Raw genomic sequence first — 24,254 nt, forward strand, 5'->3', positions numbered from 1 at the left:
ATGGGTAAGAAGCAGGGGAAAGAGAACTATTTCCTTTATCTTCCCACGGAAATCCTCTTCAACATCTTCCTCAGACTTTCTATTGAATCCCTCCACCAAATCACTTTCGTATGCAAGCGATGGGCCAATCTCATCTCTGACCCTCTCTTTATCAAAACTCACCTATCTCAATCTCTCACCCAAACAAAAACCTCCCTCATCTTCCAAAGCAAACGCTTCAAAATCTACGACACCAACACCACCACCAAAAGGTCCAGACCCGCTTCCATTCATATCTTCGAAATGGAAGAATCAGGAGGAATCCAACTCAGATTTCAACTCCACCACCTCAAAGGTCGCGTAATCTCTACCTGCAATGGCTTAATTTTGCTCCGACACCTCCCAAACCTTCACGTTCTCAACCCCATAACCCACCGAAGATTAACACTTCCAAACTCCGATCTCTCTTTACGAATCCCTCTCTACCGCAAATCCATCAGTTTTGCCTTTGACCCATCTTCTAAAAAGTATAAAATTTTAAGTTTTTTCAAAGACAAGAAGGGTGTTTGCTTGCATTGCCAAGTGATCACCCTTCGCTCGAATTCTCATTGGAGGGTGGTTGATGGTCCCTTCTCCCACCTTGGGATTGTTTCCCCACAATATCTGTGAATGGAGTCTTCTATTGGGTGAATGGGAAAGGAATCATCTCTATGGACATGGGTTCTGAAACGTTTTGTAAACTCAGTTCCCCGATTTTGGTGAGGTCGGATTGGGGTGTTCTCTTTGTCTGGTGCATTTCTTCTCACTATATTTAATCGATTTGTGGATTTTGAAGGACTTCCGAAGAGGGGAATGGGTCAGGGAGCACCGAATTTCCATTTCTACTATGAGAGATTGGCCACCCAACTCATTCGATCACATGATCGCACTTGCTAGTTTTAGAAACGGTGAAGTGCTGATCTTTGAACATGACGAATTGTGTTGTCTGTGTGCATACAATTTGAAGCTCCAGAAAATTAGTAAGATGAATGTGAAGGAGCGTCGCTTTCGATTGCATTTCTTGGAAATGCCTACCTTACTGCCTTATATTAACAGCCTTGTCTCTTGGGAAGTTCATGATGAACCTAGATGGAAAGAAGCACGATCAATCTTCATTGATGTGATGGTGCATGTTTTTTGCTCTCCTTTCTTATAATGTTTCTTATTCTCCTTATTATAATTGTCATTATTACTAGGGCTGCAACTCGAGCCGGGTTTTACCCGACCCGCATCGACCCGACCCGAAAATAGCCTCGGTTGGGTTCAGGTTTCATGGGTTTCAGGTCGAGCTGGGTTGAGCATTCAAAAGCCCGCATGAATCTCGGGTCGAGCCGGGTTTGAAGGGGGCCGACCCGACCCGAGTTACATAAGTTATAGTATGTACATTTTTTTCTATTGTTAGTTAAAAGTTAAAAGTGAAAACCCACGCACCCACTGTTATTGTATGTGAGTGTAATTTTTGCTTCTATGAGTTGAGTAGATTCAAGTGTTTGATTCAGCATTGTTTGATTGTAATTACAACATTGTTTGATTGTAATTACAACATTGTTTGATTACAGCATTGTTTGATTCAAGTGTAATGTGAGTGTAATTACATCATTGTTTGATTCAAGTGTACTGTGAGTGTAATTTCTACTTCTATGAGTTGAGTTGCCTTGTCAAACAAGAATTTTCCTTAAAAAATTGCGTCAACGTGAAAAAACTCGACCCGACCCGACCCGACCCGAGATTTATCATGGGTAGGGCCGGGTTTGGGAATCGTGGGTTTTCCGAAAAAAATCCCGACCCGGCCCAGCCCGACCCAAGATATTTCTCGGGTAGGGTCGGGTTCTCCAAAACCCGACCCGCCCGACCCGAGTTGCAGCCCTAATTATTACTGTTATGTTACTTGCTTTTTTACTTTATCATATTAGTTGATCCATTCAATTTAGTTATTCATATTTGTTTATTTCATGGACTTTTGCTGAGTACCTATTTCTTTTCTAGGTGAATAATCTGGGTTACGATTAACTGTGATTTTAGAGGTCGATCTCATTTGATTGATTTATCTTTAATTATAATTGAAACAGTTTTATTAATGATTTTTCCAATATTTATCTGCGTTTCTTTGATTATATTTTTCTGGGTTGAATAGTCTCTTTCGTAATTCTTTTTGGTTCTAGCTGACTCATGTTATTGGTTTGTATATTTTCTTATGTCCGCGCGTGTCCTTTCTTGCGTTCTGTTTTCCAGTTCTTATGTGAGCCATTTGGATCTTAGACCTTCGTCTCTAGAAAATATCTTCCTGTAACACTATCGTTTGTGTTCCTCTTTAAGAGCACCCATCTCCACCACCATCTCTGAACTGGCTGAGCCTTCTTCCTCCACCCTTGATGATTATTAGTCGTTCCGTCCGTAAACAACTTGGATGGATGAAATGGGAGCAAAAATCGTGTAGTTAATTGACGTTACTTTATAATGGGGACGGGGAATCCACGTAAAATACATATCAGGTCAATTAGGACTCCACTACAGAAACCTGATTACAAACCATTATCCCAAAATAAAGTGCCTTTAGACCATAATTTCATATCTTTCCCATGCTGTCATGGACATGCCTAGTAAATTTCTTTTTACTTTGGCTGCGCTCTTGTTGGAGTCCACGTTGTACCGTACAGAGTCAATCAAAACTCCTTGAGTTAGCCAATTACGTACTTAGCCGTGTCAACCGAGTACTCGATCACGTCACTCATGCCAACTTGACTATGATTTGTTTCGGCCTACGTTCACGTTTTGAAACACTACTTTAGACCTTAATGGGACACATTATCCTGTAACCAACCTGTACCTGTAAGTTCATTGTTTGCCGATATGTCCTCCAATACATTTGCTGATCTACGCCTATACTCTATCTGTGGCTGAAGCCCATCACACAGATCCTGCATTTTTAGGACAATCCCTGCTAACTTCCAAGGTTCAGCTGATAGTCTTTTTGCTCGTGCAATTGCGTTTGAAGAGCCACCTATTGTCAGATTTCTACCCAAAGAGCTGGTGAAGGTTTTCTACGCAAATAGCAGCGATCTTGCTTCCGCTTCATTTGAATTACAGACCCCGTTGGTCCCGAGTTTGCTTTGATAATACTCTCACTTCACCCAAAACTCCCCTTATGCCAACCAAGCCCAGTTTGCCCATGGAACTTCCGTCAAAATTCATCTTTAACCATCCGGTCAGTGGTGGCATCCATTTCGGGTGGCCTTTGTCTTGTACCTTTTCCCAAATATTTTCTCGAAAATTAACACAATTCCTAACTTCCATGGGAAAAAAAAAAGAAAAAAAATGTCATTATGAATCATTTCCCGATCAAAACTATTCGTCAATCTTTTTTCCAGTGTCATAATCTTATTGATTTTAAGGGTTATAACGTTGTTATGAAGTTGTTTCCATCTTCCCAAACTCAAAAGATTTTTTTTTTTTTCACATTGGATTTAATATCCAAGTTGCTTCGCATTAAGTATGTCTTCACAACACTGTTGGATGTCTGAAACCAGGGAACATCGAAGGTACCTTCCCTTTCCCTCAAATCGCGAATGAAAAATTTTGGAGGTCTGATTGACAAATTTGGAAATATTTTCCAACTAACGTATAACTTTTGGGCTCTAATGTTGATCAACATTACCATTAAAAAGGCTACTGATATTTGCACTACAATGTTTTAATAATTTTACAAACTCAAGCTTGTCTTTCATTGGCCCAATGACTTGAGAAATCCCTATGTGACATGGAGTCTCCTTGGAAATTTTCAACCAAAATTCCATAAAGTTATTAATTGGGTCCCCGAATAACCAATCCCCCCGCGGGTAAATTCCTGGCTCGGCCCCTGAGTAGCCAAAAAAATTAAAGCTACAGGAAATGGTATATACCTGTAGTTGGTTTTCTAGTTTTGTTGATATTATCTGTTCTAAACTTCTTATTTAAAACTACATCTGGTTATTTAGGTTTCCCATGGAAAATTTTACTGGAATTTTTCTATGGTGGATTTTTTTTATACCTCATGAACGACATGGATGGGGCCCAATAATTTTACAACACATGTTTTGACAAGGCGGGGCCCATCATTTTACACCCATGCATAACATAGGCGGGATCACCATTTTACACCTCATGTTTTGATATGGTAGGACCCACATTCTCTACCCAAACCCATGCATACCGTGGGGCCCATTATTTTACAACCATGAATGGGCCAGCCATCTCCACCCAAATCTATGCATAGGTAGACCTGGCAAACGGGTGATTACTTTAAAGAAATGGTTTTTTTTGTAATTTTACAACTTTAAAACCATTTCTAGGTAATTTTTCATTAACTTTAGCTATTTTACTTTTTTTATGTAATGATTACTTTTTTGTTTGTTTGCTAGCAACATTTGCCATGTGCGAATTCCGCATGCCGAGAAGTTGCCATAGGAGAAGTTTGCTAGCAAATTCTTATAAAAAAAAAACAGAAGGAAATGTTATCAACACTACTGTTTTCTTATGAGCGCACTCTCACTTTATTTAAAGTATGGTATGGCCCACACCATAGGATGATCCAAACCTTCCATTAGATGGGCCATAGCCTAAATATGTTATGCTCCAAAAAATTATTTCCATAGGATGATCCTAACCCTCCAATCTGAATGTTAGAGGGTTGATCCTAACCATCTATAGATCGGAGGGTTAGAATCAACCAATGGAAATAATTTTGGGTCATAACCTATTTAGGCTATGGCCCATCTAATGGACGGTTTGGATAATCCTATGGTGCGGGCCATACTGTACTTTTTATAAAGTGAGGAGTTCCCTCATAAAAAACAATAGTGCTGATAACATTCTCAAAAAAAAATTAAAAAATACGGTAAAAATGCGGGTGCCCGCGGGTTGACCCGACCCGACCCGTGTTTTTGCGGATTGGGTCACCCGCGGGTTAATTTGTAGGCCGATCATTTTACACCATAATTCGATAGGGTAGGTCCCACCACCTCTACTCAAACCCATGCATCGATTGGGGCCATGGGTGGGTCTGACGATCTCCACCCAAAGGGTGAGGAGGACCACCATCATGTACCTGATGAGATGGGACCATTATTTTATACTGACGCTGAAAATCGCCTGGTCACAAAGATGCCTTATAAGGGTGATGTCTTTGTCTTCCCTCAAAGTCTCATCCACTTCGAATACAATATGGGGCCAACCAATGCCATTGCTATGGCGGCTTTGAATAGCGAGAACCCTGGTGTCATTGTCATGGCTAGTGCTCTCTTCGGATCGAACCTGCTCATCCCTGGTGATGTTCTGGCTAGGTCTTCCAAGTGGACATGAAAGTAGTCCAGGATCTTCGCATGGACCAAAAATAACTCGCCAATTTGTTTCTCTAATAGAGATTTCAATGATAGGGGTGTCAACGGATCACTTTTGATCAGATCCACCTATGTCTTATTTAGGATCCATTCAAATCCCTTGTTGGTTGGATTGGATTAGTATTGTTCTTTGTATGATCCTAACCCTACTATCCGTCGAGGTTTAAAATGGACGGCACAGTATGTAAAACTCTACGGATCGATGGGTTAGGATCATCATGTGGAGAACATTTTCTGGGCACACCCTATCTACATCAGCACCATATAATTATGGAATCTGATCTGTAAATATTAAAGGAACCATAATAGTTACAAGCACAAATAAGATGAATACATGGCATGAGAAGTCACTTTAGACACATGATCTATGGAGTCTTAATCCAGTAAAATAGCAAATAACAGAACAGCTCTATTCAAAAGAATCCTAAAATTCACCAAAGATTAAATGGTAGGATAAGATGGTAATCCACCCATAGTATCACGCCAAAGCTGTAGACATTGCATCTGGAAGAAAGTAGTGTCCTCTTCAATATCAATTAGAGACAAAATAAAAGCATTGAAAGGTAGCTCCTTATCAATGGTTCCTAAAGGAAACATAGCTAGTACTTACATGAGATTGGAATGGTTCATTTCTTAACACTTCTGGTGCCCTCCATTCTGGCTGCAATTAAATGGAAAACACTTAATTTTGACATTGCAAGGGAAAAAGAACAAAAGAAAGATATCTTCATTTAAGCAAAATGCAGATGTCTTAGACTAATTTAAAGAAAGATGAGTTTTCAAATCTATGTATCTTTCAAGCTCTTTCTTGCAATTCTCTGTCGATTCTTGAACTGAAATCTTACTGTTTCATTTTAATTGCTAGCTTCAAGTTCTGTTTCGAGAATTAATCAGATTAACACACAACAGTCCTCAAGAGTTTTAACAGATCAGAAGTGAACTTTTAAAATACTGAAACTGTTACTGGTTTTCTTGATAGAATGTAGTTTGAACCATATGTCTGTGTGAATTTTTTAACCAGATCTACCTCCTTGATGACCACCATTTTGATCTAGATTGTGTGCAGTCCTATAATTTTGAACTAATTCCAAAGGACCTTGAAAACAAAGCCAATCCTTAAAAAATAATGATTTGTAAGCAATAACAAAAGCATTACATGTCACCTTTGTCATCCGAATCTCCAATTTCGTCATCCATCTCTCCACCTTCGTCATCCGACTCTTGAAATGCATCCGACTCTCCACCTTCGTCATCCGACTCTTGAAATGCATCAGACTCTCCACCTTCGTCATCCGACTCTCCACCTTCGTCATCCGACTCTTGAAATGGATGAAAAAGAGGTTGGAGGCGTGACATGTAGCCTTCATCCTCCCACTCCAACCCTTGGAACCATGCTTCTTCTCCTTGAATCATTTCAAGTTTATGTGCGTTGTGGGGTCTCACCGGAAACCTCTTTAAATTCGGGCAAGCATATACCCAAATAGATATGAAGGAAGGGAAATGGAGAAATACATGGGACCCTCCTCCTCTATTGAGATGGCAGCAGAGACTTGTAAGCTTTGGGAGATGGAATAACTCTATAGTCTCTAATCGAGGGAGCAGAGTCTCTTTATCCACCACACCCAATTCCTCTCCACTTATTATCACCTCTATTTCTTCACACTTACGTACACAGAGGGATTCCAATTGTTGGAGGCCTCGTGCTATATTCCACGAGAAGACATCCTTTAACCTGGGGCAGGTTTGGATAGATATTGTTCCTAGATTTTGGAAGGTTAGCGGTGGCGGCAATGAGGAGAAATCCTGTCTTGTCTTATTCGCCAACATCACTTCCTCATCCTCCGAGATTATTTTCTCCAATCTTAAGCATTTGCTAACATAAAGTTCCTCCAATTGTTGAAGGCACTGTGCAAGAACAGGGGAGAATAGACATCGCAAGGTATCGCACTGAATCACATTCAACCGGGTTAGGTTGTGGAATGTCCCAGTTGGTGGTATGGCCCCCTTCCATATACACGACAGTTTGGGCAGATCGAATAATTCCATTTTTTTCAATGTAGAGAGAGGTGATGTAGTAATAGCAGCATGATCCTCTTCTCTCATCCCCTCTTCGTAGTCAAATACCTCCTCTAACTCTTTACAACCGACTACTCTGAGTTTCTCCAAGCTTTTCAATCCTTCAAGCAGATCATATGATAGGATATTTTTTAATTTCCTACAACGGCAGATGTTCAGATCTGTAAGGTTCCCAAAGAATCCAATAGGAAGCGGGCCGTGACAGATTTTCTCTAATTTCTTCATGCATTCGAGGTCCAATCGTTGCAATATCCTAAAGGCATTTGGTGGAACCCAATGAGATTCTTCCACCGTGTTGATGAAATGTTCCATTTCGTCACAATGGTAGAGATTGAGGCGCTTCACGCTGTTGAAAGAGACGCCTTCATCATCTAGGAGGTGTACAATATTGGATTTGGAGACGCTCTTCAAGTCAATTTCTTCGCTTCTTTCTAATAAGAGTTTAACCCACTTTGATATAGGGTATGAAATTATGTTGATGGATGTACACTTCTCGTAGTCGCTAAACGAGTAGTCTCCTTCCCACACGCAGATCCGGAATTTCTTTAGTTTCTCCCAATGGCCGGGAACTTCTAGGGACAAACATTTCACGTCTTTAACATGGATGTATAGAACGGTCAAGCGAGCCAAGGATGCCGCCTCATCAAAGCTTGCTTTACTTCCATCACCGCTGCTGCCTCTTACCTCCCACTCATCGAAGCTATTTCCCATGTACAATTCTTCTAATTTAGTCAACCTTGAAATGACATTTGGTGCTACCATTGTAAGAGCAAAACTCCCGGTCAAGTCCAAAACCTTCAGATTGGATAATTGCGCTATTTCTATTGGCAATTCTCTGATCGCAGTTCCCATTACGCTAAGTACTTCAAGTTTCTCCAAACCTCCAAGTAGGGATATGTCATCTAAACAGCTGCACTCATCTAAGCATAGTGTCTTGAGGTTTTTTAAGTACGGTAGTGATGGGGGCAATGATGAAATCAAGCTATTGCTTAGATCCAAGACGACAAGGACTTTCATTCCTTCAATGAAATTATTTGGAATTTCTTCCCAACCATTCATTTGTTGTAGTAATAAGGTTGAGAGACGTGAGCAATTCGGCGGCTCAGGGAGCATACCAATTGAAGTTCCCATAAGTGAAAGCCTCTTGCATTCATCCAAATTCTCTGGCCACTCTGTCAGTTCCAGCCCCACTTTAACTAGAAACCCGTGCTCTTTTCTTGATGCGATCAATATGGCCACATCTCTAACAACATCGTGCATTTTTACACAACCTTTGGTGTCACTGTCTAACAGCAAACAAGAATCCTTAAGTTTTTCAACCAAGGTATGTATTCTATCCCATGCTTCCTCAAAATTGTTGACATCACTGAAAACCCTCTCGCCCATCATGTATCTCATCAATACACCCACTTCAATGTTATGATCTTCGGGAAAGACACAGCAAAACAAGAAGCACAACTTTGCTTCCTCACTTTCGATGTAGTTGTAACTCAGCTCGAGACGAGAGTACACCTCTTTATCAACACCCTCGATGTTTCTTGGAGAAGACCGCTTTAATTCTTGCAGTGCATTAGCCCAAATTGATGAGCCTCTGCCTTTTAGTGCCCTTGCAACCGTGACAATGGCTAAAGGCAAGCCCTTGCATTCTTTAGCAACTTCCCTAGCCAAACTCTGCAATTCATCAGTTTCAACAATTTCTGCTTTCTCTTTGAACATATTCCATGAATCTTGTTCAGGTAAGAGTTGGACTTCAATCTTTTTCTCGCAATTCATCATGGAACATAGATCTAATCTCCGCGTTGTTATTATAATTTGGCAGCCCTTTTGTGTACCTCCGCAGGGGATTCCAACCTTTGTTAAGTCCAATCTATCCCACAAATCGTCCAAGATTATGAGTATCTTCTTTTCTTGCTTTAATCTCTTCAACAGTAGGCCCGCCCGCATTTCTTCATTATTTTCTTCAAATTTCAAGCCTAATTTCTCAGCAAGTTCACCTTGGATCTTCTTCAAGTCTTGGTTTTGGGAAACAGTGACCTTTACAACCTCATCACACAGCTTTTTATCCTTAGCTTGCTTTCCCACCTGTTCCACTAGGGTCGTCTTGCCAACACCTCCCATCCCATATACCCCGATGATGTTGATTCCTTCCTCTTTCAATGCCTTGATGACCAGCTCCTTAGCTGATTCTGCGGATTCAAAAGCCTCAAATTCTCCTGCAGGGTTAAAGCTTGGACAAGGGCGGGGAGTTGATACATGAGTGAAATTCCCTTTTGCTAGCAGGACATCAACATCAACCATCTTCTTCGTTGCTTCTCTACCTAGAGAATAGCGCGAGCTGAAATTGGGACACCATCCCTTGAAACATCTCTTGTTCTCCTTCGTCCCCTCTTCCAATCTCTCCGTGATTGCCCCAATGTCATCTACTTGTTGTAGCCATAACTGCACTACACGAGTGATTTCTTCTCCATTCCTAGTAGCAGCGTCCACTGATTGTCGCACATCATCTCTCGTCAACCTTAGATTCTCAGCTTTGAGTTGAAGTTTTTCAACACTCTTTTCACAGTGAACAAGATAATCAACACGGCGCTTAACAAGACCAAATGAAATCTTCGCCACTTGTAAGATGAGTGAAGCTACAGCAGCCATGATGTTGGAGAAAACAAGGGATCTGAAAGAGGAAACTAAGAGTGGAAGGAATAGCAAGAAGATGAGAAGCTAAAGGAACTGAAGAAATGCCTGTCGACCTTATTTCTCTTTCTTCTTCCTGCAATAATTTAACCTTTGACAGCTGTAAATAAAAAATAAAAAATCCCAAAAACTGAATATGATCATAGTTGCAGACTCTCTTTTTTTACTCTTTTGTTTTATTCTTTTCGGTTTTTTAAAGAAGGTCACAACTGATGGAGGTGTGTCTACTTAGGCCTTAATTTGGATAGTTTCTTGGTTTTTGCCTTAATTCTTTCTCGATTTTTAAGAGTGGAGTTTTTATACATTGTTAGCCCCTATGGTCTAGTATTATTCATAAAGTAGTGTACGGCTAACACTTTAGGTTGATCCAATCCGTCCATTTGTGGGCTTTTGTGTGAAAAAAATCATTTACATAGGATGATCCAAGCCCTATGATCTTTAGAGGAACTTCACATTATGGCAATCTCTCTACATCGGAGGGTTAGGATCATCCTATGGAAATGATTTTTGACGCACAATGTATTTACGTTGCAGCCCATCAAATGGACGGTTTGGATCTTCAACAAGGCTTACAACAAGGCATTTCTATTATTTTGGAGCTTTCATATGGTATAAGCCCTATAGTCCAGTGTTTTTCAAAAAAGCTTTTTTCTTTAATATAATTTTTTCGTTTCTTTCTTCTTTCTATTTCTTCGTCCCAATGCAAATAGGGTGTGCCCAAAAAAAATCATTTTCATAGGATGATCTTAGCCCTATGATCATTAGAGGAACTTCATATTGTGGGAACCTCTATAGATCGGAGGGTTGGGATCATCCTATGGAAATAAAAAATTTCGCACAATGTATTTATGTTGTGGCCCATCAAATGGACGGTTTGCATCATCCAATGGTGTAAGCCTTACAGTAGTTTTTGAAAAATAATGGACTACACAAGCTTACATCATACAATTTCTATTCTTTTGGAGCTTTTAGCCTTTTATATGGTGTAGAGCTCGTAGTCTAGTTTTTTTTTAAAAGCATTTTCCTTTTAATATATTTTTTCATCTTTTTCTTCTTTCGTTTTCTTGGCCCCAGTGTTTAATAGTTTTTTCTGACTCGGCGTGGTACCTAACCTTGGAAGAAATGCAGACTAGATAAAAAATGGTGATGCTACTGTCCTGGTTGGAGCCTGCCTAGAAGCAGGTCTGGAACTCAGTTGGACCCAGCTTGATGTGGGATGAAACAGGGCGGTTGTCGCCTTATGTGGTCTCTCTCTCTCTCTCTCTCTCTCTCTCTCTCTCTCTCTCTCGCCCTTTTCCTCTCTCTCTTTACTATCACTCGCCTTATGCTGGATTTGTAGAAGTTTCTTAGTTTTTGCCTTAGTTCTTTCTCGATTTTTAAGAGTGGAGTTTTTATATGTTGTAAGTCCCTATGGTCTAGTATTTTTCATAAAGTAGTGTACGGCTAACACTTTAGGTTGATCCAAACCGTCCATTTGTGGGCTTTTGTGCGAAAAAAATCATTTACATAGGATGATCCAAGCCCTATGATCTTTAGAGGAACTTCACATTATGGCAATCTCTCTACATTGACACACAATGTATTTACGTTGCAGCCCATCAAATGGACGGTTTGGATCTTCCAATGGTGTAAGCCGTATAGTACTTTTTGAAAAATACTCTACTACACAGGCTTACAACATGGCATTTCTATTATTTTGGAGCTTATATATGGTATAAGCCGTATAGTCCAGTTTTTTTCAAAAATCATTTTCCTTTTAATATTATTCTTTTGTTTCTTTCTTCTTTCTATTTCTTTGTCCCAAGTGTTTAATAGTTTTTCTGACTCCGGGTGGTCCCTAACCTTAGAAGAAATGGAGTCTATATAAAAATCGTGATGCTACCGTCCTGGGTTGGAGCCTGCCTAGAAGCAGGTATGGAACTCGGTGGGACCCAGCTTGGTGTGGAATGAGACAGGGCGGTTGTCGCCTTATGCGGTACTCTCTCTCTCTCTACTATTAGTAAATGGATCCCTCCATTGGGCATCCTCTTTTCCCATCTTTCTTTATTTCTTTTCTTTTCTATTCTTTTTGGGAGATGGACCCGAAACATGCATTGCTGAATAAATATTTTGTATCCGAACTGCACATGCGTTGCTTGCATTAATTCGGGGTTGGCCGTGTATTTTATTTGGATGTGTGTTGCCCTATCGTTTTTCTTACTTCTGAATGTTTTTTTACCATCTGTGTGAGGCAATTTGCAAACATGATCATTGTTGCATACTATCTATTTTGACCCTAACATTTTATTCATCCATTAAAGAAGGTCACAAGTGGGGAGGTGTGTCTACTATAGCAAAGAGGTCCCATCTTTGATTCATCCGAACCCTCCATCTCATAGGCCTTAATTTGGATTTCCTGTGGCCAATAAATCACGATTTCATAAAAGGCTTATATAGGCTTTCAATTTATCACAATGTGGTCGCTCAATTTGTACAAGTTTCTTAGGTTTTCCCTTTTTCTGAATCAGTAAAAATGCACGTGCGGACACGTGCTCCGCACGTGCGATTGAAGTATTTTATATTTTAGAACATTCAACTGTAAAAGCCATATTTCATTAAATGATAAATATGTCAGTTTCAGTCATTAAAGTTGTTTAAAAATGCATGTTGATACTTATTGATTGGATAGCAAATATATACATTTTCAATGGCATGATCAAACCGCATTGAGAATTACATATAGATAAAATTTTGGAATTTTATATACAGTATAGAACATTCATTTATTAAATCAAAAATTAGGATAAAAATAAACAAGTCGTTTTGAAATACTTGATTGTTAAGATTTATTCCTCTATCAAAAAAGAAACAAGATAGAAGAAAAAGGCATGTAGTACTTGGATTTGTATGTTTTTTGACCAACTGCACAAGCAAATATTTCTGGTAGAAGGGATAGAGAAGGCCCAGACATGGCACTCCTAATGATCTCAATAGTACTTGGGTTTGTATGCTTTTTTGACAAACTGTGCAAGCAAATATTTATGCGATGAGGGATACAAAAGGCCCAGGCATGACGCTCCTAATGACCTCAAACATGCCCCCATGACCAATCATCAATCAAACCATGGCTAATCTAAGCCGTTCTTCGGAATGCCTCACTTCAGATAGTTCAATGCAAAGAAAAAAAAGCGTAATAATTGGGTGATCCTAACTATCCAAGTAAGATTGTATAAGAGCACTAAGACCGGCGATCACTTTAGATGGTTCAATGCCACGTGGACGTGTTCTGATCCGTTGATTTGACCCGCAGTCGCAGTCATTTGATCGCGTATTGTGACTCCTTCATTTATACCACTTGCTTTGGGGTAATTCCACCAAGAAAAGTTAAATGGTAAGTATTTACCTCAAAATGGGATGTCCGTTTTAGATTTCATGACGCGAATATGGACCACTTAATGATGATCTGCAAGATCGACGGTCTCTATTAAATACCCATGTCCTGTTGTGGGAGCCATCAATTGATAGTAATGCCTGAACAAGTCGCCACACGCGCTTCTTCCTAGCATCTCGAGTATAAAATTGCCAAACCATTGTGAGAGAGTCAAGTGGGCCCCACAGAAAGAAAGACCAATTCAAACACGATCCGGACAAGTTGCACCAAATGATACGGAACATCGCCACGTGACACTCGTTTACTGGATAGATTTATTCCCAACCACTCTAATCGCCTGCGCTCTGGGAAAGTTTCAATCTGATAAAAGCATCTTGTCTCGACACGTCACACCCCTCACAGGAATTCTGCTTGTCCCACTCGTTATCGCCCTTCATCCGAAGCAATACCTTTTCCCGAAATGAAGAAACTTATCCAACGAAACTTGACAAAAGCTACTGAAAAAGTGAGCTTATGTGGTTGGTCTCACATGCGACATACATAGGGCGAAATTCCTTTCTCGGTTGTAGCTAGCAAATCCTTGCAAAAAAGAGCAATGAATGCTTTTTGACTTTTCCAAGGAGCAGGAAATGCCAAAATTACCCCAAGGGAAATACATAATTTCATATACTCTTGTAAAAAGGATAGGTAGAAAATGAATGGGATTCAATTGGAATTAATCGAAAAGGGTGGAAGAACTTAGCCCATCAATGAATGCTTTTTGACTTTTCAAAGGAGCAGGAAATGCCAAAATTACCCTAATGGAAATACATAATTTCATATACTCTTGTAAAAAGGATAGGTAGAAAATAAATGGGATTCAATTGGAATTAACGGAAAAGGGTGGAAGAACTTAGCCCGTCAATGAATGTTTTTTAACTTTTCAAATGAGCAGGAAATGCCAAAATTACCCTAATGGAAATACATAATTTCATATACTCTGGTAAAGAGGATAGGTAGAAAATGAATGGGATTAATTGGAATTAACACAAAATGGTGGAAGAACTTATCCTATCATTTTGCCTTTATATATAGTTGTTAGATTTTTAAGATTGTAGCTTTTATATGTTGTAAGCCCCTATAGTCTAGTATTTTTCAAAAAGTTCTGCATGGCTTACCCTCTATGATGATACAAACCGGTCATTTGATCGGCTACAATGCAAATAGGGTGTGCCCAAAAAAATCATTTTCATAGGATGATCCTAGCCCTATGATCATTAGAGGAACTTCATATTGTGGGAACCTCTATAGATCGAAGGGTTGGGATCATCCTATGGAAATGAATTTTTTCGCACAATGTATTTATGTTGTGGCCCATCAAATGGATGATTTGCATCATCCAATCGTGTAAGCCTTACAGTAATTTTTGAAAAATAATGGACTACACAAGCTTACATCATAGCATTTCTATTATTTTGGAGCTTTTAGCCTTTTATTATAGAGAAAGACAGCTTTCACAACACCGGAATATCTACTTCTCAAATAGTGCAATCGAAGTTTACACTAGCCCAAGATCAACAACCAAAGTAAAAGAAGAACAGTACCCAAAATCGGTGTACTTCATTATATGATAAAAGAAGACAATACAAGACAAGAACAAAAGAGAAGAAAGCTTCAAAATATAGAAAATATGGAAAAGCTTCAAACACTAGCTTGCACACAAGAGCTTCAATGGAGTTTCAATGGAGGTCTCTTGCTTAGTGGAGAATCTCTACCAAAAGAGAATAGGCTTAGTCAAGGAAAGTAATGAGAAGTAATAGCTTTGATAAGTAGTAGTGGGTATGGGAAAGTGGTGTCTTAAATGCTTAGGAAAGTGGTGGGTTTGGCGTTCCAAGTAAGGTTTGAATTTGAAATATGAAGTAGTGGGAAAAGTTGTAGTAAACATGTGTGGCTCACACATGTGCAAGCTAGGCCAACAAAAGACCAAAATGCCCATGAACACAAAATACATATTTCTCCTCACTACATCTCTCAAAATAAAACAAAATAAACCTAACCAAAAAATACACTTCAAAATTAACACTCCCCCTTAAAGTGATTTTTTGGAAACTACTCCATGCTTACAACGAAGTAGCTCAAATGGTCCTTTGGAAAGTGACTTGGTAAAGATGTCGGCAATGTTTTCTTTGCTCCCCACTTCCGCTACAACAATTGTACCATCTAACACCTTTTGACAATTGAAATGATGCTCGATCTCAATATGCTTTGTTCTTGCATGACAAATCGAATTTGTGGCAAGTTTGAGTGCACTTTGGTTGTCACCAAGAATAGTCGTCGCCTTGTGAATAGATAAATGAACATCTTCAATCAACCGCCGCAACCAAACACATTCTTGAGACGCAAGAGTGGCGGCCTTATATTCCGCTTTCGTTGTTGAAAGAGACACCGAATCTTGTTTCTTACTACACCAAGAAACACCAGCCGATCCACACAAAAAAATATAATCGGAAGTAGATTTTTGATCATCCAAGTGCCCTCTATAGTCGGCATCGGTAAATCCATTCAACACAAAATCAACCCCTCTCTTGTAAAGCAACCCAAAGTCAAGGGTAGAATTCACATACTTCAAAATTCTCTTTGCCGCTTTCAAGTGTGGTTTTCGTGGCGCTTGCATATAGCAACTAACAAGCCCAACGGAAAAAAAAATATCGGGTCTTGTGATAGTCAAGTAGATGAGACTACTCACAAGAGCACGATATGACCACAGATCCAGAAGAAGCTTGCCTTCTCCCCTTCTTATCTTTATGTTGGGATCAAGAGGAGTAGAAGATCTTTTACTTTGACTCATCCCAAATCTTCCAACTAATTTCTCTGCATAACCTTTTTGAGAAACTAGCACACCATCCTTCAAGGTCTCCACCTCCAAGCCAAGAAAGTGACTTAGCTCTCACAAGTCCTTCATCTCAAAACGAATAGATAACTCCTCCCTTAGCTTTGCAACATCAACATCATTGTTGCCGGTAACTATCATGTCGTCGACGTAAAGAAGCACAATGACAAGCAAGCCTTTGTCTTTCTTCACAAATAAACTAGAATCGGAGTTAGAAGCAAAATAACCACAAATTTGCAAGCTGCAATCTTACCATACCATGCCCTTTGAGCTTGCTTCAACTCATAAAGAGCTTTCTTGAGCTTGCAAACATGAGTCGGATGATCACTTGAATTGTAACTCGGCAGTTGCTCCATGTAGATGTCTTTGTCAAGCGGCCAATGAAATTACAACTCGAACAGAAGTCATATTGGCAACGGGACTAAAGGTCTCCTCATAATCCTCTCCATACTTTTGAGAGAATCCTCTAGGCACCAACCTTGCTTTGAATCTATCCACACTCACATCCGCTTTTCGCTTCATTTGTACACCCTTTTACATGTAATCAGATTCACATCCTTCGGCTTAGGAACAAGATCCCAAGTCTCATTTTTTACAAGTGCAATCATGTCCTCATTCATAGCATCCTTCCATTCTCTCACCCCTTTTGCTTCATCAAAGCAAGAAGGCTCATTATTATCAAATGGACCGGAAAGGAAACAAGAATAAGTGCTCACCGTGTTTTCATCTCGATACCGGCCGGCTTGACAATCTTTCTTTTCGACCTTCTAAGATGTGTTGCACTACACTCCTCTTCATTAGTCTCTTCATTTTGTTCATCTTCTTGAACATGACATACAACATCACTCCCCCTATCACCTTGCTCCCCCATCGGCAAAGAAGAAGAAGACCCAAATTTCATTGGAGCATTTGGTGTCAAACGCAAGTTCATTGTTGCTTGAGGCTCAACCTCAACAAAGATGTGCTCACCTACACCCATACCATTAGTGGAACCACTATCCAAATCATGATAAGAAGAGACTTCATCAAACACAACATCGCTTGAAACAATGGACTTGTGAGTTGTAGGATCCATGCACTTCCAACCTTTCTTCCTTTCATCATACCCGATGAAAATACACTTCTTCGCCTTAGCATCCAACTTGGTTCTCCTTTCATCCAGCACATGCACATAGCAAATTGAATCAAATACCTTGAAATGCTTGACACTAGGCTTCACCCCAAACATCAACTCATAAGGAGAGTTCATATTAATAGGATTAAGAGGCACCCGATTAATCACATAAGTTGCACATGCCATACCTTCCGCCCATAAGGCCTTGGGTAAATTCTTTGCATGCAACCAACTTTTGCAAGTCTCCACAAGATGCCTAATCTTCCTCTCCGCAACTCCGTTTTGTTGAGGCATATAGGCACAAGTGAGATCCCTTTGTATACCATGATCACTACAAAATGCAAAAAATTCATTAGAAGTAAACTCCCCACCATTATCGGTTCTCAACCGCTTGATCTTCTTGTGAAGCACACCTTCAACGGTCTTCTTGAACTCAACAAACTTAGACAATGCATCGGATTTCTCCCTTATAAAATACACCCAAGTGAATCTAATAAAATCATCAACAAATAATAACATATAGCAGAAGCCGGAAAATGAAGGTGTCCTACAAGGTCCCATTACATCACTATGGATAAGCTCCAATGGAGCTTTGCACCTTGAAAAATACTTGTCAAATGGAAGACGGTATGCCTTACCATATTGACAACCCTCACACACCTTTCCACCACCAAAATAATTTAAATTTGGTAGCCTAGTTACTAGATTCTTAATCACCATGACCTTCAATTTATCCATGCTAATATGACCCAATCTAGCATGCCAAATTGAAGCGCCATCATTTGTACTCATTTTATCAACATATAAAGTCGAAACCGATAAAACAAACAAATCTTTAACTCTCTTACCGGTATAGACAACATCTGCCTTCAAGCTTGAAATATTCCGAAGAAATTTCACCTCCTTAGACCCGAACAAAACATAATTTCCAGCATCCACCGCATTTGCCACCGAGAAAAGATTCTTCTTCATACCGGAAACATGAAACACACTCTTAAGTGTAATGGGATCCTCATTCGCTCCACCAATGGTGATGACCCCTTCTTTCTCTACCGGATGTATGGTATTGTCTGTCGTGATGATAGCATCATTGCCTTCATATTTTCAGAATTTTGAGAATTTAGATTCGTCGCCGGTAAGATGATACCCACAACCGGAATCAACAATCCAATCATCCTCAAAATTGATAGATGCCAAAGCACCCACTGTAGTAGTTTCCGCCACAAAACATCTACCCCAATCTTCTTCATTTTTTGGCTCATCAACTTTTTCAGCTGCATTGCCATCATTCAATTTCACACGACAATTATTTTGTATATGCCCAAGTTTACCACATCGATAACACTTGATACCCTTTCGGTTTCCTTTACCCATAACGGATGATCCTCCTTCATCTCCACCTTTAGTTGGAACATTTTTCTTCTCTTTGTATTTGTTGAAGGGTTTCTTTTTACTAGAAAATAATGCTTCTTCTTCACTACCGGATATTGAACAACTCGCCATTTGTCTACCTAAAGACTCTTGTGAAGCAAAAAAATTTTCAAATTCCACAAAAGAAGGTCGCCAATCTCACCCTTGAATCGACGTAACATAAGGAATGTACTCTCTTTTCAACCCACGAATAATATGCCGCTTCATTCGTGCCTTCGAAATAGGCTCTTCCGGATCCAATAAAGAAATCTCCGAACAAAGATTCTTAATCTTCAAAAAAAATTGAGAAATAGAGAGATCACCTTATGTAGTATTCGCCAACTCATTCTCCAACATTTGTAGACGTGCCATATTCTTCTTGTTAAGCAATCCATCAAGGGTAGTCCAAATCTCACTCACCGATTTACACCCAATGATGTGCTCAAACAAGTCATGTGAAATAGACCTCTTCAAAACAAATTCGGCCTTGGCATTCTTCATCCTCCACGCCTTCAATACATCGGCATTTTCTTGTGTATCTTCCGGAGCTACAACGGCATTGCCACAAACAACCTCCCATAAATCTTCTCCCACTAGATATGACTCCATACATGTTCTCCATATCTTGTAGTTCGATTGATTTAGTACCCCAATGCCGAGTCCACTAACCCTTCCGCTCATATACATCTCCAAAGCACCGATTGAACTTCCTCACAAAGGAAATCTTGACAAGCACCAACTACCACCCTTGTGGCTCTGATACCATATAGAGAAAGACGGCTTTCACAACACCGAAATATCTACTTCTCAAATAGTGCAACCGAAGTTTACACTAGCCCAAGATCAACAACCAAAGTAGAAGAAGAACAATACCCAAAATCGATGTGCTTCAATATATGATAAAAGAAGACAATACAAGACAAGAACAAAAAAGAAGAAAGCTTCAAAATATAGAAAATATGGGAAAGCTTCAAACACTAGCTTGCACACAAGAGCTTCAATGGAGGTCTCATGCTTAGTGGAGAATCTCTACCAAAATAGTTAAAAGAGAATAGGCTTAGTCAAGGAAAGTAAAGAGAAGTAATAGCTTTGGTAAGTATTAGTGGGTATGGGAAAGTGGTGTCTTAAATGCTTTGGGAAGTGGTGGGTTTGGAGTTCCAAGTAATGTTTGAATTTGAAATAGGAAGTAATGGGAAAAGTTGTAGTAAACATGTTTGGCTCACACATGTGCAAGCTAAGCCAACAAAAGACCAAAATACCCATGGACACAAAATACACATTTCTCCTCACTACATCTCTCAAAATAAAACAAAATAAAGCTAACCAAAAAATACACTCTAAAATTAACATTTAAATGGTGTAAACCTCGTAGTCTAGTTTTTTTCAAAAGGCATTTTCCTTTTAATATGTTTTTTTCGTCTTTTTCTTCTTTCGTTTTCTTGGTCCCAGTGTTAAATAGTTTTTTCCGACTCGGGGTGGTCCCTAACCTTGAAAGAAATAGAGTCTAAATAAAAAATGGTGATGCTACCGTCCTGGTTGGAGCCTGCCTAGAGGTAGGTATGGAACTCGGTTGGACCCGTTTGGTGTGGGATGAAACAGGGCGGTTGTCGCCTTATGCGGTACTCTCTCTCTCTCTCTACTATCACTCGCCTTATGCTGGATTTGTAGAAGTTTCTTAGTTTTTGCCTTAACTCTTTCTCGATTTTTAAGAGTGGAGTTTTTATATGTTGTAAGCCCCTATGGTCTAGTATTTTTCATAAAGTAGTGTACGACTAACACTCTAGGTTGATCCAAACCGTCCATTTGATGGGCTTTTGTGCGAAAAAAAATCATTTACATAGGATGATCCTAGCCCTATGATCTTTAGAAGAACTTCACATTATGGGAACCTCTATAGATCGGAGGATTAGGATCATCCTATGGAAATTATTTTTGACGCATAATGTATTTACGTTGCGGCCCATCAAATGGACGGTTTGGATCTTCCAATAGTGTAAGCTGTATAGTACTTTTTGAAAAATATTCGACTACACAGGCTTACAACAAGGCATTTCTATTATTTTGGAGCTTTTATATGGTATAAGCCCTATAGTCCAGTTTTTTTCAAAAATCATTTTTCTTTTAATATAATTTTTTTGTTTCTTTCTTCTTTCTATTTCTTTGTCCCAAGTGTTTAATAGTTTTTTCTGACTCTGGGTGGTCCCTAACCTTAGGCTCTGTTCACTTGTTTTCCCGGGAAAGGAAAAGAAAATGTTTCCCGGGAATCTGATGTGGCATTAGGAAAAGAAATCCAGGGAATCTGTGCAGGAAAAGGTTTCCCTGGACTATTTTTGGATTGTTCACTTGCTCAGGAAAAGGTTTCCAAGGAAACTGCTTGCCCTTCTTTTTGCACTAGTTTTCTCTAAGGCTTTGTTCATTTGCGTTCCCTGGAAAGCAAATCCCTGGAAAACTGCCTCTTTTTTCCTTGACAAGACAGAATTCTGGTGTTCACTTGCTTTCCAGGGAAAAGATAATATCAGATGTGGAATTGATTAAATAAATCAAAATATTAGGTGGAAATGGGGTTTTTCCCTCTCCATCGGGATTCTTTTTCCGACATAATATATCGGATTTGTTTTCCAGGGAAAGCAGAAAAAGGAGAGACGAGAGCTTCTACGTTTTTGTCTGCCAAAAAGCTCGTCTTCTTCGCCGTTTCTCTCCTTCGCCGTCTCCGTCGTGCTCCCGGCGAAAAACCCCCTCCGACGAACACCCCATCCCATAAAAGGTACTCCCTCCTCTCGGCTTTTTCTCCTTCTCCTCTGTTTTTCTTTTTCCTTTTGCAAACCCCCTCTCTCAACCTCTCCTCTCTCTCCTTCTCCCTCTCCTTCTCCTCTGTTTTTTTTAATTTTTACAAACCCCCCTCTCAACCTCTTCTCCTTCTCCTTCTCCTTTGTTTTTTTTTCTTTTTGCAAACCCCCTTTCTGAACCTCTCCTCTCTCTTGTTCTCCTTCTCCTTCTCCTCTGTTTTTTTCTTTTTTTGTGTTTGCAAACCCCCCTCTCTAAACCTCTCCTCTCTCTCCTTCTCCTCTGTCGTGCTACCAGCGAAACCCCCCTCCGGCGAAAATTTTATTTGCCGTGGTCCGAGGGATGGTCTTTTGGGTTGAGGTGGGTTTGAGGGATTTGAGGTGCAAACGAAAGAACCTTTTTTTTTTTGTTAGTTTTCATGGCTAATGCAAGTTTCAGACATAGCTTTCTCTTATTTTTTCCCATTTTTTGGTCGAAAGGGGTGAAGGATTTGTGTGATTTTTTCCTTGGGCAAGGACTGCTTTCTTCATCTTTCTCATTACTGTTTTTGTACAGATTTTGAGTATTCTGTTCTAAATGTGGGTTCATGTTCTCATTATTCTGTTGTTAATGTGGGTTCATTTTTCACAATAAACAAAACCCCTCTTTCTGATTTTGTTCATCTATCTCATTATTTTGTATTGGGACAAAAACCCCTGTTTTTGTTTTTTTATGTTCATATATGATGTGTTTTTCTACAGATTTTGAGCATTTTGTTCAAAATGTGGGTTCGAATGATGAACTGGGTTTCATCACAACTGGAATCTGATGAAACCCAATACATTTAAACTGTTGGATTTTCACTTGTTATGGAGTTCAAAGGAGATGTAAATGTGAAAATGTATTTGGGTTATGACCGATCTCTGATACTTTTGGCTTTGTTTTTTTGGTCAGAAGCAGAGGTTTTTCGTCGATCTCACCCGTGCACGCTTCAGTCACATTTGCTACAGAGTAAAAGATGTAAGCTCCCTTGCTTCACATGCTATATGTTTTTGTTAGGCTTCGACGTAATGGGAGATTAATTTCTCCCTTGCTTCTCCGTTATTGAATATAACATCTCTCACATATTTCATCTTTTTTTTTTGGCAGACTGTCTTTTTTTTAATATAACATCTCTCACATATTTCATCTGTTTGGGGCTTCTTATGTTTCTTGGTTGGGATTGCTTTCGATGTGGTCCATGTTTGAATGGGTGATTATGGGTGGTTGAGAGATTGGGTGTTTTGTGGTTGGGAGCTTGGGTGTTTTGTCTGAAAGGAGATTGTGGGAGTTAATGAAATGAAAATTTTCTGTTGTAGGGCTACCATCATGCCGCAAGAAGCAACAAATAGGAGGATGGTTATTATTCGAGCTGCAGCGGTAGTTATGGCTGCGGCGACTGCAATATTACTTAGGATTAGACAAAACCAAGTGCAGAATAGGACAAGAGCCCCTTACGAATCAGGGTACCTAACCCACAGGGATTATGTTACACGTATCACACAGGCAGAGAACCACTGTGTCGCTCTGCTTCGTATGGATGTTCGCTGCTTCCGCAGTTTTGTGGCCATTTTCAGAAACATGGCCCTGCTCGAAGACACAATCCACTGTTGTGTCGAGGAACAAGTGGCGATTTTCCTACACATACTTGCACACAACGATAGGAATCGCAGTATCAGAGCATCCATTAGACGGTCAGGGGCGACGGTTTCAAAGTATTTTAACAAGGTTCTGGATGCCGTGCTAAGCATTAGGAAAGTGTTCATCTTACCTCCTTCAAGGGAGACACCAAGGCAAATTGCTGAAAATCCGTACTGGATGCCGTACTTTAAGGTACCAAGCATAATCCGAACTGTATTCTTAGTAATTGATTAGGGCCTTAGTTTCAGATGTTGACGGTTAATGTTTACAATTTAGGATTGCATTGGTGCAATCGACGGGATTCATATACATGCAAGAGTAAATGAAGATATCCAAGGCAGATTTTGGTGTCGTAAGGGATACCCATCCCAGAATGTGCTCGCTGCATGTGACTTCGACATGAAGTTTACTTACGTGTTAGCTAGGTGGGAGGGGTCGGCATCAGACTCACGGGTCTTGGCATCCGCTTTATCAAAGGAGAATCCCATTCCGTGTCTAACAGGTGGTTAATAAGACTTTATTTTCTACACCTTACCTTTACTTTATGGTCTGAATATTTTTACTTAACGTAATCCTTCTTGCGAGTGTAGGAAAATACTATCTTGCCGATGCCGGGTACCCATGCCTAACGCATTTTATAACTCCATTCCGCGGCCCTAGTTACCACCTGAACGAGATCAGAGGGCGCATACCTCGATCTCCTGAGGAGTTATACAATCAAAGGCATTCAGCGGTTAGAAATGTAATCGAGCGAACTTTTGGGGTCCTGAAGAAGCGATTCACCATAATAAATGCGCCACCCATGTATCATTTCAAACGCCAGGTGGACATTGTGTTAGCTTGTTGCTGCATCCACAACCACATCAGGAGGGAGATGCCTAACGACATGTA

General features: G+C 39.9%; 1 protein-coding gene, 1 long non-coding RNA gene and 1 pseudogene across 5 annotated transcripts; 2 read left to right on the plus strand and 1 right to left on the minus strand.

Moving 5' to 3' along the window:
* LOC143848845 (putative F-box protein At4g38870) lies at nucleotides 1–989 on the plus strand (annotated as a pseudogene).
* A 4,713-nt stretch (nucleotides 990–5,702) lies between these two features.
* Nucleotides 5,703–10,323, minus strand: LOC143847858 (putative disease resistance protein At4g27220). 4 transcript variants are annotated; one of them, XM_077356654.1, is made up of 4 exons: nucleotides 6,677–10,323; nucleotides 6,557–6,637; nucleotides 6,004–6,054; nucleotides 5,703–5,897 (listed from the first exon to the last, which is right to left on the minus strand). In XM_077356654.1, the coding sequence occupies exons 1-3, from the start codon at nucleotides 10,113–10,115 to the stop codon at nucleotides 6,020–6,022; spliced, it is 3,555 nt and encodes a 1,184-aa protein (XP_077212769.1). In that variant the 5' UTR covers nucleotides 10,116–10,323; the 3' UTR covers nucleotides 5,703–5,897; nucleotides 6,004–6,019. The 4 variants fall into 4 exon arrangements, with proteins under 4 accessions (XP_077212769.1, XP_077212768.1, XP_077212766.1 ...); XM_077356653.1 differs by having other exon boundaries at nucleotides 6,550–10,323; XM_077356651.1 differs by having other exon boundaries at nucleotides 6,557–10,322.
* An 11,031-nt stretch (nucleotides 10,324–21,354) lies between these two features.
* On the plus strand, nucleotides 21,355–23,313 carry LOC143847834 (uncharacterized). The gene is made up of 3 exons (XR_013235247.1): nucleotides 21,355–21,684; nucleotides 22,638–22,703; nucleotides 23,042–23,313. It is a non-coding gene; the product is annotated as an uncharacterized LOC143847834 (long non-coding RNA).
* The last annotated feature ends 941 nt before the right edge of the window (nucleotides 23,314–24,254 follow it).

Source organism: Tasmannia lanceolata, unplaced genomic scaffold (assembly GCF_043159265.1).
Source record: "Tasmannia lanceolata isolate RefF3 unplaced genomic scaffold, GAP_Taslan_0.1 ptg000016l, whole genome shotgun sequence".
In the NCBI taxonomy this organism is placed as follows: domain Eukaryota; kingdom Viridiplantae; phylum Streptophyta; class Magnoliopsida; order Canellales; family Winteraceae; genus Tasmannia; species Tasmannia lanceolata.